At 42.8% G+C, this 16,779-nt stretch overlaps 1 protein-coding gene across 3 annotated transcripts in view; it reads left to right on the forward strand.

Annotated features, from left to right (window-relative positions):
- LDAH (lipid droplet associated hydrolase) overlaps positions 1-16,779 on the forward strand; it is a 115,345-nt gene that overhangs the window by 76,730 nt on the left and 21,836 nt on the right. For all 3 annotated transcript variants that reach the window (XM_006167660.3, XM_006167661.3, XM_006167662.3), the window contains one exon: positions 6,280-6,362. In XM_006167660.3, coding sequence (XP_006167722.1) covers positions 6,280-6,362 — 83 coding nt within the window. The remainder of the gene's footprint in view (positions 1-6,279; positions 6,363-16,779) is intronic.

Here is a 16,779-nt window from a genome sequence, read left to right on the forward strand (position 1 = left end):
AAGATCTATAGCCCACCTGGAATTGATTTTTATATAAAACACAAGATAGGAATCACGTTTGTGTTTCTTTCTCATGTGAATGTCCAATTGATCCATCATTGTTTAGTGAAAAGCCTATGTATACATTGCTCTTACAGTAAACTACCACAAACTTAGTAGATCAAAACAACACCCATTTAACTCATAGTCTGTAGGTTAGAAGTCCATGCTGACATGAAGTTGTCAGCCAGACTGAGTTCTTGTTTGGAGGCTCTGGGAGAAGAATCGACTTCTGAACTTATCCAGGTTGTTGACCAAAATCCAGTTTGTGCCTTTAGACTCAGGTCCCCAATTCTTTTTTTTTTTTTTTTCTGGCTGTCAGCCAGGGGTTCCTCTCAGCTCTCAAAGGTCATTTTCAGGACATTTCCAAATAAATTCCATCCTCAAACCAGCCTCATCACAAAACGATGAAAGCCGCACCCAACAACACAGATGCACTCTGCAAACATAATGTGGGGTTAAATGAAAGAAAGTAGACACAAAAATTATACACTATACAATTCTAACTGTGTGAAGTTCAAAACCAGGCAAATAATGGTACAGATATTCCTTCTAGAGCTTCAGATTTCTGCCTTCCTCTTCTGCCACCAGCTAGAGAAACTCATAGTTTGATGAATTTGTGTGGACACGGTAGGTCCAGCAAGATAATCTCTTCTCAAGCCAGCTCTTCCAGGTAATATAACCTAATCGTGGACATGACTTATTTACAGATTCCACCCACACTCAAAAGAGAGGGGATTATAGGAGGAATACTTGGGAATCATCTTAGACTTCTGCCTACCTTAGACTTCAAACCACCTTTTCCCCACTGTTCTGAAAGCTACCTTTGTCAAAAATTAAATAACCAGGACCAGCAGATGGAAAAATGCTTACATCACTGGACTCCCACATAGTCAACCACAGTTCAGGGCCCAGACCTGGCGGCTTAAAACTTAGGCAGGGCACATGTGCGTGTGTGCCCAAAATCCCAAGAGGAGAATCCCGGGAAAGGGATTAGGATTACAGCTTGGCCATCCCCCTTGGGGGGGTGATTTCTTGCTTTCTGTCTCTGGTGAGTGCACATGCCCTATAGCAAAAATCTCTAAAAAAAAAAAAAAAAAAAAAAAAAAAAAAGTCAAATAACCATGTATATGTATTCATTCCCAGGAGAGTTTATGTAGAACTAGTATTATTTCTTCCTTAAATGTTTGGTAGAACTGACCAATGATGTCATCTTAGCATGGAGTTTTTATTGTGAGATTTTTAAGTTACAAATTCGATTTCTTTAGTAAATGTAAGATAGTTCAAGTTATCTAATTTTTTTGGGAATGTGTTTAAAGTTTGCATCTTTGTGTAGACATCATCCATTTCATCCAAGTTGTTTCTCAGCATAAAGTTATTCACAGAATTACCTGACTATCCTTTTGGTATCTATAGATTCTGTACAGATGTCACTCACTCTTCTCTAAAACTAGTAGTATCTTATATCTTACACATTTATTTCTCAGTCTGGCTACGTTTATCCATTCTAGTGTCTTATTAAAGACCCAGTTTGGTTTGATGTATTTTCTTGATTAGTTTATTGTTGTCTGTTACCGTTATTCCTGCTATGAACTTTGTTACCTCCTCCTCGATCCTGCCTACTTTGGAGCTAGGTTGCTCTTCTTTCCTCGCTTCTTACAGTTGAAACTGAAGTCATCAATTTGAGCTGTATTTCTTTTCTCACTTAGATTTTTAGTGCTTTAAATTTCTCTCTAAATACTGCATCAGCCATTTCCCACAAACTTTGATGTTGTGTCATGACGTTCTTCTTTTGCTTAGTGTATTTTCAGGCTTTGTGTTCTAGCATGTATCAGTACTTGTTACTTTTTATTACTGAATAATATTTCATTGTGTGGCATTACCACATTTTATTTTTCTGATCATCGATTGATGGGCATTCAGATTGTTTCCATCTTTGCTTATTATGGACCAAAACCAATTTTTTCTTTTAGTACATAACTTAGTTAATTTTTAAAAATTATTTTAATACATTTCATCACTGTGTATCATTACAGCATACAAAATTAATTTTCCCATCGTGAATACATTGTATTTGGTTCAACCAAAGGTTTTACCACACATATTATCATCAACAGGTAATTTTCCATTTTCATGTCCCATAAATATTTCGCTTCTTTCTTTTCCCCCTTGATTCCCTCCCTCTCACCCTCCCCCATTTCCCACCCTCCTGCCACACTGTCTCTGGTATCCACGGTTGCTCTCCATGCCTTTATATCTTCCAGTCTCTCGGTCGCTGCCATGGAGTGCCAACATTCAGGATATATCTAGTGGGGACATGCAGATGCCTCTCTTTCATAGTCTGGCTTGCATTGCTTAGCAGTGAATCTTCCATATTTGTCCACTTTCTATCACATGCCTGGGTCTCATTGTTCTTCATGGCTGAGTAGTATTTCATAGTGTATATGTGCCATATTTTTTTTATATGTATTTTTTTTGTTTTTTAAACAGTGAAGAATCTTGCTTATCCCATCCTTGTTTGATGATCACCCATAGAATGTAGCATTACACGTCTGTAATAATTTTTACCACATTAAGGATAATAAAGACTAAGTAGCTTTCACTCAATCCTTACTGGTATTCTGAATTTTCAGTATTTTTTGTATTCTGAATTTTCAGTATTTCTCTGTTTTTCTTTTCTTTCCCAGAAATTTGTTTTTATTTATTTATTTATTTATTTTTTGGAGAGGTTTTTGCTATAGGGCGCATGCACTCGCCAGACAGACACAGAGAGACAGAGACAGAAAGTGAGAAATCACCCCCCCCCAGAGGGGATGGCCACACCGCAATCCCTTCTCCTCCATTCTCCTCTCAGGATCTTGGGCACACACGCACACACGCCGGGCATGAGTGTAACCCACCGGGTCCAGGACTCGAACCGCGGTCAACTATGTGGGAGTCCAGCAACAGAGCCATTACACTAACTGCTGGTCCCTCCAGAAATTTGTTTTCTGATAAGTGTTACTTTACAGAAGAAAGCTTAAAGTCAATTTATACATAACAATGGAGATAATTGTGGTTGCTTTCTCTCTCCTGGAGGAGACAGAAAAGCTCAAGGGTATTTTCCTTTACTCTTGATTCTCTGATGAGGATCATTTCCTCAGCAGAATGCAGATATACACAAAAGCAACAATACCAGGGAAGTCTGTTGTTGAATAATATCTGATGGGATCTGCCCTAAGAAATTAAGACCATACATATAACATGGATTCTATAGAATTGGCCTGTAGTAATGGTCACTATTTCTTCTTCTTTTATATATATATATACACTAGTATATATAGTATATATATAACTCTATGTATAGTTATATATATATATATAGTATATATATATATATAGTTTGTTTTATACATTTGATCACTATACAGCACTTTGCTTATAAGATGAATTTACCCAACATGGACACCGGTCCAACTGAGGATACACAATACGTTATCATCAACAAATAATAATCCATTTCTGTGTCCAATAAATGTCATGCCTCTCTATTTTCCTCAATTTATTTCCTTATACTCTGCCCCTTCTCCCATCTTCTTTCCACATTGTCTCCAGAATCTATAACCATTTTCAATGCTTCTATGTTCACTAATCTCTCAATTTCCACCATAGAATGTGGACATTTAGTATTTGTTAAGTGGAGACATACCATGTCTCTCTTTCATAGCCTGGCTTGCTTCACTCAGTAGTAAATCTTCCATATACATCCACTTTCTATCAAATGCCAGAGTTGTTTTTTATGGCTGAGTAGTATTCCATAGAGTATGTGTGCCACACTTTTCCAATCCGTTCATCGCTTCGTGGGCATTTGAATTGGTTCCATGACTTAGCAATTGTGAATAATGCTGTAATAAACATAGATGCGCAAGCACTTTTCCAACTGAGCATTTGCCTGTCCTCTGGGTAGAAACCCAGGAATGGAATTGTTGGATCCTATGATAGTTCTACTTGTAGGTCTCTGAGGAACCTCCATATTGTGAGGTTCTCCACAGTGACTGGACCAATTTCCATTCCCACCAGCAGTGTAGGAGGGATCCCCTTTCACTACATCCCCGTCAGCATTTATCATTTATTATTTCAAAACCACAACAAGATACCCCTTAACCCCAGTCAGAATGGCAAAGATTAAAAAAAAAAAAAAACTTTTTTAGACATGCAAAAACTCCAGAACTTTTTTCTCTAATATGCTTTCCTTAGGAAGTCACCTAAAGATAAGCTCCCCTGAAACAATGGAGGAAATCACAAATGAGAACAGAATAGGACCTTGGCTCCTAGCTCCTCTCCAACCTCATCTCCTACCCCTTCCCCACCCACTTAATCCTTGGCAGCCACATTGGTCTCCTGTTGTTCCTCTGACACCACAAGCCATCTCCCACCCTGTTTTCTTTGTCTGGAATTCTTCTCCAGGGATCTGCATGGCCTGCTTCTTCATTTCATTCAGGTCTCTGTTCAAGCATCTCTTATCAGAGAGGCCTTTTCAGTGGACTTCTACAAGATAGGCCCCCACAGTCACTGCACTATCTCCTTAACTATTTTGTTTCTCCATAACATTTGTTCACTACTTACTATATATGTCTGTCTGGATTCACCTACCCCCAACACTAAAACGTGAAGTTCAGTAATAGGCAGTTTCTCTGACCTGTTCGTTGCTCTGTCTTCAGTGCCTACAACACTGCCTGGCATATAGTAGGTCTTCAATAATCTTTGAACAAATAAATGAGTTAATTAACTTAGACTCAGAAAACAGTGGGAAAAACTGAAAAAGGAGTGAAAGGAAACTTTTAAGTTGACAGAAGTGCAGGTTAGGGTGGAAGGTCTAAGGGCCTTGGAAAGGAGGTCTCCAAAAATAAAGGGACCCAAAAGAATATCTAATTGGGTGGACAGTGGCGGACAGGGTATGTATAGCAAAGACAAATATTGGAGGAGGGTGGGATATTAGAAAACAGAAATGTGATCCCATAGCTCTACAGTGAATAACTAGAAATAATAGCAATATAAACACTGAAAAAAGGAAAGAAAAGGTATGCACCATTCTTTTTCTTTTCCGTTAGCTACTTGGTCTAATTATTTTGTTCCCACCACTGAGCGTGGACGTTCAGCTAATTCCTGTAGTTCCAGTATCGTTGACCTTTTTGGCTGTGTTGCATATTCTCTTCTCAAGAGTATACGCTCAGACACACAATGTGTAGAACAGCTCGTTTTGATCATAGCTGTACTCGTTTTGATCACCCTCATATTCACACTAGCCTGTAACTATGTCCTGCATATACATCATCAAGACTACTTTCAGACTCCCTTCTGCTCAGCAAAGAAAAAAGGCTTTCTCCTCTTATTCTTCCCACATGATTGTAGTATCTAACTCCTATGGAAGTTGTATTTTCATCTGTATCCAACCAGCAAAGGAGGGAGTGGCCATTAATAAGGTGGTGTCATTGCTCAACACCTGTTTCCCTTCTGATGAACCCTCTCATTTATACTCTACAGAATAAGCAAGTCTAACAAGCCTTCAAGGACTCAATAAAAAAGGTTACATTTCTTTCAAAGAATTAGGAAACAAAAATATTTTTCAAAATAAAAACATATATGCATAAAAAAGTAAGTGTATTATTTAAGTAATAGCTGGCTGAACCTGAAATGGACTGTGGCATTGAAGACCCCATGGGGTGCTATGTCTCTCTTTCTTTAGTGCGCACGCACGCACGCGCTCTCTCTCTCTCTCTCTCTCCCTCCCTCCCTCTCCCTCTTGCATGTGCACTCATGGGAGACATAAATGAACTTTTAGAAGTAAATAAATTTTCTTTTTAGTTTTCATTTTTTTTTAATTGTCAGTATAGTTTTATGTCAGTAGCTGGGTGCAGTTTTCCCTGTGTATATCATTTATCTGTGACCATTTGTGCTTTTAATCCTTAAATCATAATGACACATATTGACAGGTACAATTACACCTTATTTGCAGTGGTTTCTGACTTTAGGCAATCAGAACCCTAAGCTTTGCTATTGTGAAGCCAAGTAACGTTGAAAGAAATTTCTTTCATAAGACACGTCCTTGTTCCCAGAGACTGTGTGTATTGTCTCACAAATATCTCACGTGAAATATCTCAATTTCCAAAAGAAAAAGGAGGAGCACGAATTTAAATTAACTTGATGTTTTTTTTTCTTACATATGTTCTAACCCTTTGACTTTTTATTTTTTCAATACAGCTAATGCTGCTTACCTTGGGGGCCAAGAAATGATGAAGATAGTGAAGAGAGACAATGAAACCATAAAGGAACATTTGTCTAAGGTACTTATTTTATTGCTGTAAGGGTAGGTGGGCGTAAATATTTACTGAGGATGAAGGACTAGAATTTGTTAGAATCAGAAAGACTTCAAGGGTTTGTAGATTCAGATAGTGTTCTACTTCTAGTAAAATGTACTGGTGTCCTTAGTTATATAGTGTCTTAGTGCTGTTATTTTGTCGCTAACAGAAATACCTGAGACTGGGTGATTGATAAAGAAGAGAAGTTTATTTTATTTATTTGTTTATTTTTCAGAGAGGTTTTTCCTGTAGGGTGTGTGCACCTGCCAGAAAGACAGAGAGAGACAGAAAGCAAGAAATCACTCCCCAGGGGGATGGCCACACCGCAATCCCTTCTCCTCCATTTTCCTTTCGGGATACAGGGCACATACGCACATGTACGCACACACAGCCAGCATGAGTTTAAGCCACCGGGTCCAAGACTCAAACCACGGTCCACTACATGGGAGTCCAGCGACAGAGCCATTACGCTATCTGCTGGTCCCAAGAATAGAGGCTTATTTGACTTACAGTTCTGGTGGCTGGCAAATCCAAAGATGTGGTACTGGCAGCTGGCTGGCTTCTGGTACTGCATCACCAGATGGCCGACAGAAGCTGAGAGGATATGGGCAGAGAGATCTAAGGGCACCCATCTTCCTTTTATAACAACCCACTCTCACAGGAACTCATGCTTTCTCACGAGTTAGAACTAGCTCAGTCTCAAGACAAAGCCGTAATCCCCTTATGAGGGTGATCCCACCATGACCTTGCCTAGGCCTCCCTTGTAAAAAGTCTCACCCCTCCCAATGCCATTACCCAGAAGACCATATTTCAAAACATGAACCTCTGGGGGACAACCTTTATCCAAGTCATAGCAGAATGTCAGTAAACCTGATTACATAATTACTTAAATATCTTTTACCACCTGTTTTTGTTGCATGTGTTTTTTAGAATCAATACTTTACTGTTTTGTCAATACATTTCAGCCTCTCCAGGACTAGTACTCAGAAGACTGTTAGTAATATTTACAAAATAAATGAGTTGTATTGAAATATAAATAAAACAATAGAGAAGAAGTAACATTACATATGACCTGATGACTAATGGGCCTGTCTTTGCTATTCTCCAACACATTTCAGTTTTCTGAAATACTCAGTATTTGTCGAGTGACTCCTTCGAAAACTAGAATCCTGCACAAACATATTTGGAGGCCAAGTCTCCGAAACCGTATCCTCTCATTTAGAATATGTGTAAGCCTCCTAGAGTTTGGGTAGCTGTGGTTCTGTGGCATTTTTCTGTCTGTCCATCCAAGTAGGACAGAGCTCCACTGTCTGCTATGACAGCCACTCACCACATGTGGTTTCGAGTGGTCGTCTGACCTGAAATGTGCTCTAAGTATGAAATACACATCGGATTCCAAAAGTTGAATACCAGGAAATAAAGTAAAATATATCATTAATAGTTTATATTGATTGTATCTTAAAATGATAATATTTAGATATGTTAATATACATACATTATTTAAAGTAACTTTTCCCATTCCTTTGTACATTGTAGTAGAGTTAATAGGAATTTTTTACATTGCGTATGTCTTGCTTTATCCTTCTGTTGGACAACACTAATCTTGAGCTCTACAGTCATTGCCAAACTGTGATGCCTGTTGGGTGCAGTGACATGACCCCTGCCAAGTGTACCATTCTTTTGTTTTTTCTTTTTATAGAGAGATTTTTGCTATAGGTCTTATGTGCTTGTCGGAGAGACACAGAGAGACAGAGAGAGAAAAATCACTCCCCAGGGGGATGGCCAGGTCACAATCCCTTCTCCGCCTCTCGAGATCTTGGGAACACATGCATACACGCCTGGCATGAGTTTTTTAAGCTGCCAGGTCTGGACCTTGAACCATGGTCAGCTATGTGGGAGTCCAGCAACATAACCATTACACCATCCACTGGTCCCAAGTGTCCAATTCTTATAGAACCCAGGAACCTACAATGTGCGAGAAAAATCTTATATGCTCTACAGGGTTTAGAATCTCTTCATAAACTGAGACATTTGATTTAAACTTCCTTTGTGCTGATACATATTTTTATAACCTGCTAAAACAGTTCTCTTAAAGCAAGAAATGTGTATGTTCTTTAAAAAGATATTTTCAGGGACTGACAGATGGCATAATGTTTTGTCACTGGACTCCCACAAAGGTGACCATGGTTCAAGTCCCAGACCTGGAAGCTTGAAACTCACACTGAGTGTTTGTGCACGCATACCCAAGATCCCGGGAGGAGAGTGGACGAGAAGGGATTGTGGTGTGGCCATTGCCCCCAGCAGATGATTTCTCACCTTCTCTCTCTGTGTCTCCCTCTGTCTCTCTGGCGAGCACTATAGTAAAAATCTCTCTGGGGGGAAAAAAAGATATTTTCAGAACATTAAAAATATTCACTCAGGGGACCAGCAGTTAGCATAATGGCTATGTCGCTGGACTCCCATGTAGCTGACTGCAGTTTGAGTCCTGGACCTGGTGGCTTAAACTCATGCCGGGTGCATGTGCGTGCATGCCCAAGATCCCGAGAGACTGGAGAAGAAGGGATTGCAGCCTGACCATCCCCCCAGGGGGTGATTTCTCAGCTTTCTGTCTTTCTGTCTCTCTCTGTCTTTCTGGCGAGTGCGCACACCCTGTAGCAAAAACCTCTCAAAAAAAAAAAAAATTCACTAATGGAGGACTTTTGAAAATGCTGATTTGGGGACCAGCAGATGGCATAATGGTTATATCTCTAGAACCCACGTAGTTGACCATGGTTCAAATCCTGGACCTGGCAGCTTAAAACTCATGCCAGGTGCATGTGTATGCATGTCCAAAATCCCAGGAATAGATGGAGGATAAGGGATTGTGGTGTGGCCGTCCCCCGGCAGCTGATTTCTCACTCTCTGTCTCTCCAGTGAGCACACACGCCTTATAGCAAAAAATCTCAGAAAGAAAGGAAGGAAGGAAGCCAGAAGAAAAAAAAAAAAGAAAGAAAGAAAATGCTGATTTGTGTTTGTCTTATGGCCACACAGATCATCATATTTCAATTGGCTAGAGATGGAAATTTTAAAACCAGAAGGGAACCCTCACTAGCTGTGTAGAGAAGGTCGGGGCCCCCAGGAGGACCCTCTCTCCAGAGCTTTCAACTGCTTCCAGTCATTGAAGGATGTGAAAGTAAAATAAAAACAATATTTTTTACTTAAATTATAAGTGAATCTGTTTCAAAAATGCATTTAAGTTCTCCAGGTTAGAAGTTCATAAAAACAACTTGACTCCCAGTTAATAATAAGACTGGCAGATGCTCACTTCCAAAATTCACACTTGCTGAATGCCTGGCCCCATCATGTGTCAGAACCCGTGTTACCACCTGTGGAAGCCAGCTGCTATAAAATACTCATCATTTCTGGATTCTGTTTGTATGTTGTGCTCAGAAAGAGGTCAAAGAAAGGCGCTAACTTATCCCTGTCCTAAGTTAAATCCATATGCAAGTGTAATCATTCCCAGATATGGGTCTGTTCACAGTAACTGCATCAGGGCTGTGAACTTACTGAAACAATCATGGAAGAAATATGGGGTAAGATGGTAGATGGTAGACACTTCAAGGTTACTTTAACCCACAGTCACAGGAATAGGCTTTTCCAACTCCAGGGAAGTTTTGTTTTTAAGATAGTGTTAAATGTGCTTATAGAAGATGAGGAAACAAGGCACTAGTTTCATGATGCAAAACTACCTTTCAGTTCATCGATGATCTCTTCTACCAGCTAAATTTGAGTGCTCCACTAAAATGATACAATTCTAATCCCTAAGTGAAACTAGGTACAGAGAGACAGGAAGTTTATTGCAACTTCTTGTTTTTGTAATAAAAAAGAGGAAACATGCTGTCATTTAATATTGGTAAAAGTTGAATCCACGGGGACCAGCAGTTAGCATAATGGCTATGTCACTGGACTCCCATGTAGTCAACCATGGTTCAAGTACTGGACCTGGTGGCTTAAACTCACACCGGGCGCGTATGCATGCGTGCCCAGGATCCCGAGAGGAGAATGGAGGAGAAGATATTGTGGCGTGGCCATCCCCCCTGGGGGGTGATTTCTTGTTTTCTGTCTCTCTGTCTCTCTCTGTCTTGCTGGAGAGCACACGTGCCCTATAGCAAAAACCTCTCAAAAAAAAAATTAAAGTTGAATCCACGTAACATGTCCTAGTCTGCTTGAGAAATTAGGAATCTTAAAAGGACACATAGATCTAGGAAGATGGTGGTCATTGCCTCCTGCCTTCCAGACACTTCTGATAATTATTCGAAGTTGAAAGTCAGTCCCCAAGATCAGAAATATCTCTATTTTAGAAACTCTAGTCAAGGATACTCTGCCTTATTTCCACCCAAATGAAGTAATTCAGAAACTTTATAGCTAGCCAGAGCTGTCCGCAGTGAAGTTTTTGAGCAATACGTTTTGTCACAAAAATCATCATATCTCATTTACTGAATTAAAACAGTTCTGGGGGCCAGCAGGTGGCATGGTGGTTAAGGGTACTGGACTCCCACATGACTGACCATAGTTCTAGTCCCGGGCCTGTTGGCTTGCTTTCTCACTTTCCTTCTCCCTCTCTCTCTCACTCTGTCCCTCTCTGGTCAAAGTAAGGTAAAGTATATAAATATATTTTTTAATTATTAAGGAAAAAAAACATTCTGAAAAACATATCTTTGTATTATCTAGCCAGGAGATCTCAGGGAAGTTAGTCTAAAATTAGTCTTGCTACTCTATCATGCAGATGCAGTTGTGAATCTTCTTCCTCCTTTAGAAAACTTTAATACGAGGACCAGCAGATGCCATGGTGGTTAAGACACTGGACATTCCCACAGGGCCGACCATTGTTCGAGTCCCAGACCTGGTGGCTTGCTGTCTCACCTTCCCTTTCTCTCTCTTGCTGTGTGTGTGTGTGTGTGTGTGTGTGTGTGTCTAGTCAAAATTTTTAAATAAATGAATGAATAAATGAATTAAAAATATCTTATATTTGAAAATCCACAACTAGATTTCCATTATTTACTTGATAAGAGTTCATTTATATCCTTGAGGAAAATGGGCCTTTTTAACCCTGACTGTCTTCCTTCTGAGATCAAGAGATTTTATACACAATATTGAACAGTTGATCTGCAGTGCTTCAACACCAATTAAAGCTATTTCTCCTTCATGGAGCAAATGTATCCAAAGGTGTTTCTAAAAGCAATACTATGGTTGGGGCCAGCAGATGGTTTAATGGGTACATTGCTGGACTTGCACGTAGTCAACCATGGTTTGAGTCCTGGGTGCAGAGGCTTAAAACACTCCAGGTGTATGTGTGCCCAAAATCCCAAGAGGAGAATGAAGGAGAAGGGATTGTGGTATGGTCATCCCCCTGGGAGGTGATTTCTCACTTTTTGTCTCTCTGTCTCTTTCTGTCTCTCTGGTGAGTGCACATACCCTATAATAAAAAATCTCTCCCCCTCAAAAAAAGAATGTACCGTGGTTTACAGCATCATAGGTTATGTTGTTTTTCACCTGACATCTACTTGTCCTTTAAAAAAAAAAATTAAGGTTTTTGCCATAGGGTGTATACACTTACCAGAGAGGGACAGAAAGAGGGAAAGTGAGAAATGACCCCCTGGGGGTAGAGGGGGTGGATGGCCCCACAGCAATTCCTTCCTCCTTTGTTAACTTCTAACTATTATTAAGTATTTCCTTCGGTTATGAATACCGGCAACAAACCATAATATTAGTATCACCTATATTTTGTCACCTATACAGAGTTTGGGCATACACAACACACATACCCAGCGTGATTTTCAGGCCAGCCAGTCCAGGACTTGAACCACAGTCAGCCATATGGGAGTCCAGCACCTTAACTACCACACCACCTATGGCCCCTCTACCTGTCCTTTAAAACTTGGCTTCATTGTCATCTCCAAGAAGCCTTCCCCAGCCCCTGATCTGGGTTAGATACTCCTCCCTTTGTCTCTCACATCTCCCTGTGTAAAGTCGTAATATTGCATTTATCACAGAGTCCTGGATTGTCAGGAAAGTCACGAATCGAGGTCTGTCTTAGCCTCTGAATGTGGCAATAGACTACTCACATACCCTTACGTGGTAAGGCCACATATCCTTATCCCGGTTTACCGACAGGACGTGACAGGACGGTGCTGGAGGACTCTGGTCATTTCATGCAGCAGCACGTCGTGGGAGGTGGTTGGGCAGGCAGTTCATTTTGGTACCCGTGTTTGTTATCTCCGTGGGATATCGGTGGACCTGTGTCTGGCAAGGAGCTGCCTGTGTGGGCTTGGGCTTAGCATCTGGGCTGCATTTTGATTGGAGAGCGATGAGGCTGTGTAGTTGAAGCCGTGAGCGTGGGTCAGGACAGCCTGAGGAAGCGTGCAGTCTAAGGAGAGAAGGCGTCTGACGACGGATGACTGGGGAACCCAGCTCCAGGGTCTAGAGGGAGAGAGGAGCCAGTGAATAAGACAGGGGGCCAGGGGGAAGAGTGGGAGTGAGAACCGGGGTAGACTAAACCAAGGGAACAGGATCAGCTCCATTGTCGCCACCCCAATCCCAGTGTGCCTGGGGCCTCTGGGGTCTGCTCCGCTTTATGAGGCACCTGGTGTGTCAAGGCAAGTAGGAGGTCAGCCTTCCCTTGTTCTGTCATTGCTGCAGACTGTAAGGGGATGTACGTCTTGTTCACTGAAAAGTGAATTCGTGTTTGCTGTATAAACGTGAAGTTTTCATTTAAAACTCACTTAGGAGGGAAATTCTAAACTGCCGTGACCGTCTTTGGCCCAGGCCTATGGAAACAGCTGGTGTGTGCTACTGCCAGACTGAATCTGAGCATCGCCGTCAGGCCATAGGAGTCTGAAATTGTTCCCAGAGAGAGAGCATGAGGCACAGCTTTGGGCTGAAGGTCGGAGGGGCTGCCTGCAAGGTGGTGCTGCCTCTGGCTCAGAGACCTAGGGCTGCCGTGTGGCTGGGGAGAGGGGCAGCATGTCCTGAGGAACAGGGAGCCCTGCTACAGCTCTCCCCGTCCTTCTTAGCCTGCCTTAGCCCAGAGGTGCATGTTGCCTTCGGGAACAGCCCTGTGCCATGGTTTGCAGATCTGGGCATGCAAATCCTTCTGACATGCACGCGTCCTGCTTAGTGAAGCATGGGACGTGCTCCCTGGCCCAGCTAACCAGCACTGCCTTTCCGCCGAGCCTCGGCCCGAAACAGATTGTGTTAGTTCTGCCTGTTTAATTTGAAGCCTTTCCAGAATGTCATAATCATCCCTGGAAATAGATAGGTTTGTTTTTATCTCCATCATTTTGACCTTCGGAGCTTCATTTTAGCAGTTGCCTTAACACCCCCTTGAATTCTCTAATGGAGCACGATGGGAAGGGGGAAGGGCACAGGAGAGCCCAGTTATCCAGGCTCCAGCCTCGGTGCGAGTCCAGCTCCTCCACCTGCTTAGCTGTGGGGCTCTGCCTCAGTTACTGGACCTCACTGTGCCCCCTTGCTTCCTTGTCGAAATGGTTTAATGGGTATCTAACCTTATACACTCGTTCCAGAAATGCACTGCTATAATCCGGACCTTGTAATTCAGACCTTACAAGCGTGTCTGGCATGAACTAAGCATTCAATAAGTGCTCTTTATTACTGTTATAAAGTTAGTTATAGCCTAGATACGCCTTGGAATACTTGAAGAGGATTTTTGCCTACACCCCTCCATGCACAAACACACCCCCTCCCAGATATTTTTATTTTGTCATGAAAGACGTTAGCGATATTAAATATGTGGTCCAGAGACCCTGGGATACCCCGATTCCATAGATCACAGCCACGCTCCCCGTAAGATCCTAAGGGAGCTCTTCTGTAGGCATCATGATGAGGCAAACTCAGCAGCACTTCATTGTGTGCAATAGGGCGTGTACACTTGCCAGAAAGACAGTGAGAGATAGAGAGATAGAAAAAGAAAAGTCACCCTTCTAGGGGGATAGCCACCCCACAATCCTCTCTCCTCCATTCTCCTCTTGGGGTCTTTTCTTTTTTTGGAAGAGGTTTTTGCTATAGGGTGCATGCGTTCGCCAGAAAGACAGAGAGAGACAAAGTGACAGAAAGAGAGAAATCACCCCCCAGGGGGGATGGTCACTCCGCTATCCCTTCTCCTCCATTCTCCTCTCAGGATCCTGGGCACGCACGCACACGTTGCTCAGCGTGAGTTTAAGCCACCAGGTCTGGGACTCAAGCCGCTGTCGACTACGTGGGAGTCCAGCAACATAGTCATTACACCAACTACTGGTCCCTCCTCTCAGAATTGTGGGCACGTACACACACACACACGCACACGCACGCGTGCCTGGTGTGAGAAGGGATTATAGATGGAGGAGAAGGGGTTACAACGTGGGGAGTGCCTTCTCTCTCTCCCTCCTCCTCACTGTCTCTCTAGCAAACACACATACCCTCAGCAAATTTTTTAAAAAGAAAAAAAAATGGAAAGGACAGTTCTAGCACCTCTGCCACTTTCCTAAAGCACATAACGAGGGAGAAACCAGAACTCAAGAGAATACGTCAGTGGACTCCCAAGGCCTCAGACTCAGCTGCTTCACCAGAGGAAAGCAGAGCCTTGGATCGGCCTGGCACTGCAGCCCCATTGCACAGAGATAAAACTAGTTGCTAGCTGGCCTCCTGACTTCCTGTGGGAGGGGCGGCTTCTGGCTCTTTGCCCATTAGCCAAGTGAGGAGAGAGCTCCACTCTGCCCACCTTCGGAGGCAGTTACTTGTTCCTCCCACCAGGAGTGAACCAGGCCGTGCCGGGACCTAACGCTGCTTCGGTGCTTCTGTTCCCACTGCCCAAGCCTCCCGTGGGCAGGAAGCATTGCGCTCTTGCCTGGGTCCCCAGCCACTTTCTCTAGTCTTTGGGGGTCTGATTCTTACTTTCTCAGGAATGGTAATTGAGCCAATTAGAGACAAAAGGAAAAGAGAAAACAGGCAAATCCCTTTCTATAGCAATTTGGAAAGTTCCTAAAAACAGTTGCTCAGAAAGACTGCAGTGAAATTTTAAGGCTTTGTAGCTACTTGTGTCCCCTCGAGGGATAAGAGTTTTAAATAACCGAAACGAAATGCTGGGATTACAGAACAGGTTTGCTTTAATGTTGCGAGGTTGGGACAGAGGTGTCTGAGCCTGCGGGGAGGGGAGCAGCAGGGCCTGTTACTGCTGGCAGCTGTTCCAAATTCTCCCTGGAGACAGAGATGTACTGGAGGACCTAGCAGTTTGTGCCCTGAGCACAGGAAAGCCAAAAGGGATAAAAACAGGGCGATAAGGCAGAACAGGGAAATCCAGTGGGCACTAGGGGCCTGCGTGTGAGGGCACTAATTAGATCCCTCGGTAAGCCACTGGATGGATGCTCGTACCAGTCCTTTGCTTCTATCTAACAATCCAACAAAAAAGTCTGGCCTGGTGGGAGTTATTTCAGAGAAAGGAAGAAAAAGTGGAGAAAGCAGGGATGGCAATTTCTCTTTTCATTTTTTCTAAGTGGGGCAGGGAAGCTGTTCTCTCCTCCCTGAGCGTCTGCGTCAGCCCTCTCTGGTTACTCTCTCCTGCCTCAGCACCACAGCTCAGGACGCGCTAAAGAAATCGACGTGTAGACCTAGCTGGGAAGCCTGTTAACTCAGTGTCCAGGCATCCTCTCACTGTGCGTGAACTGCTAACTAAGGGAGCTTCAACACAGCCCAGAAAGGCAGTGGGCGTTTATTTGCCTCGGCGTGGAGGCCAAGGGATGTGGACCCGGAGTGGAAGCAGTAGTGGATTTAGAAAGAACACACACACACACACACACACACGTAGATAAAAGAGGGGATCAAGGGGATTGGGCATCTCTGATGAAGATCACCACAGCCCTGAGCCTTCTCAGATTTATTCTTTTATACAGCACTGGGGGAGGGAGAAGCCAGGCATTTACTATTGTCGACTGCAGAGGTAGAGAATCGTGCATGCTGTGGTGCTGAACAAGTCTCCCTCGCCTCCGCTAGGTGACACACGCAGCTTCCTTTAATTTACACTGCCCTGCAGTGCAGAACGTAGACCATGTCTTTGTTAGAGCTTTTGCTTGCCCTGAAGCATCAGTACAAAGACTTTATCTACTTTTTTTAAAAGATGTATATATTTTTAACTTTATTATTATTATTCAATTTTGACCAGAGAGTGCCAGACAGAAAGGAAGAGTGAGAAAGCAAGCCACCAGGTCCAGGACTCGAACCATGGTTGGCCATGTGAGAGTTCAGCACTTTAGCCACCACACCACCTGCAGGCCCAAGACCATATCTACTTTTAAAGGTTGTTAGTGCTTTGTCCAGATCTGGCGGCTCCCTACAGACGTTATCTTAGCTGCTGCAAGAACCCCAGGGGCTC

Source organism: Tupaia chinensis, unplaced genomic scaffold (genome assembly GCF_000334495.1).
Source record: "Tupaia chinensis unplaced genomic scaffold, TupChi_1.0 Scaffold144952_1, whole genome shotgun sequence".
In the NCBI taxonomy this organism is placed as follows: domain Eukaryota; kingdom Metazoa; phylum Chordata; class Mammalia; order Scandentia; family Tupaiidae; genus Tupaia; species Tupaia belangeri.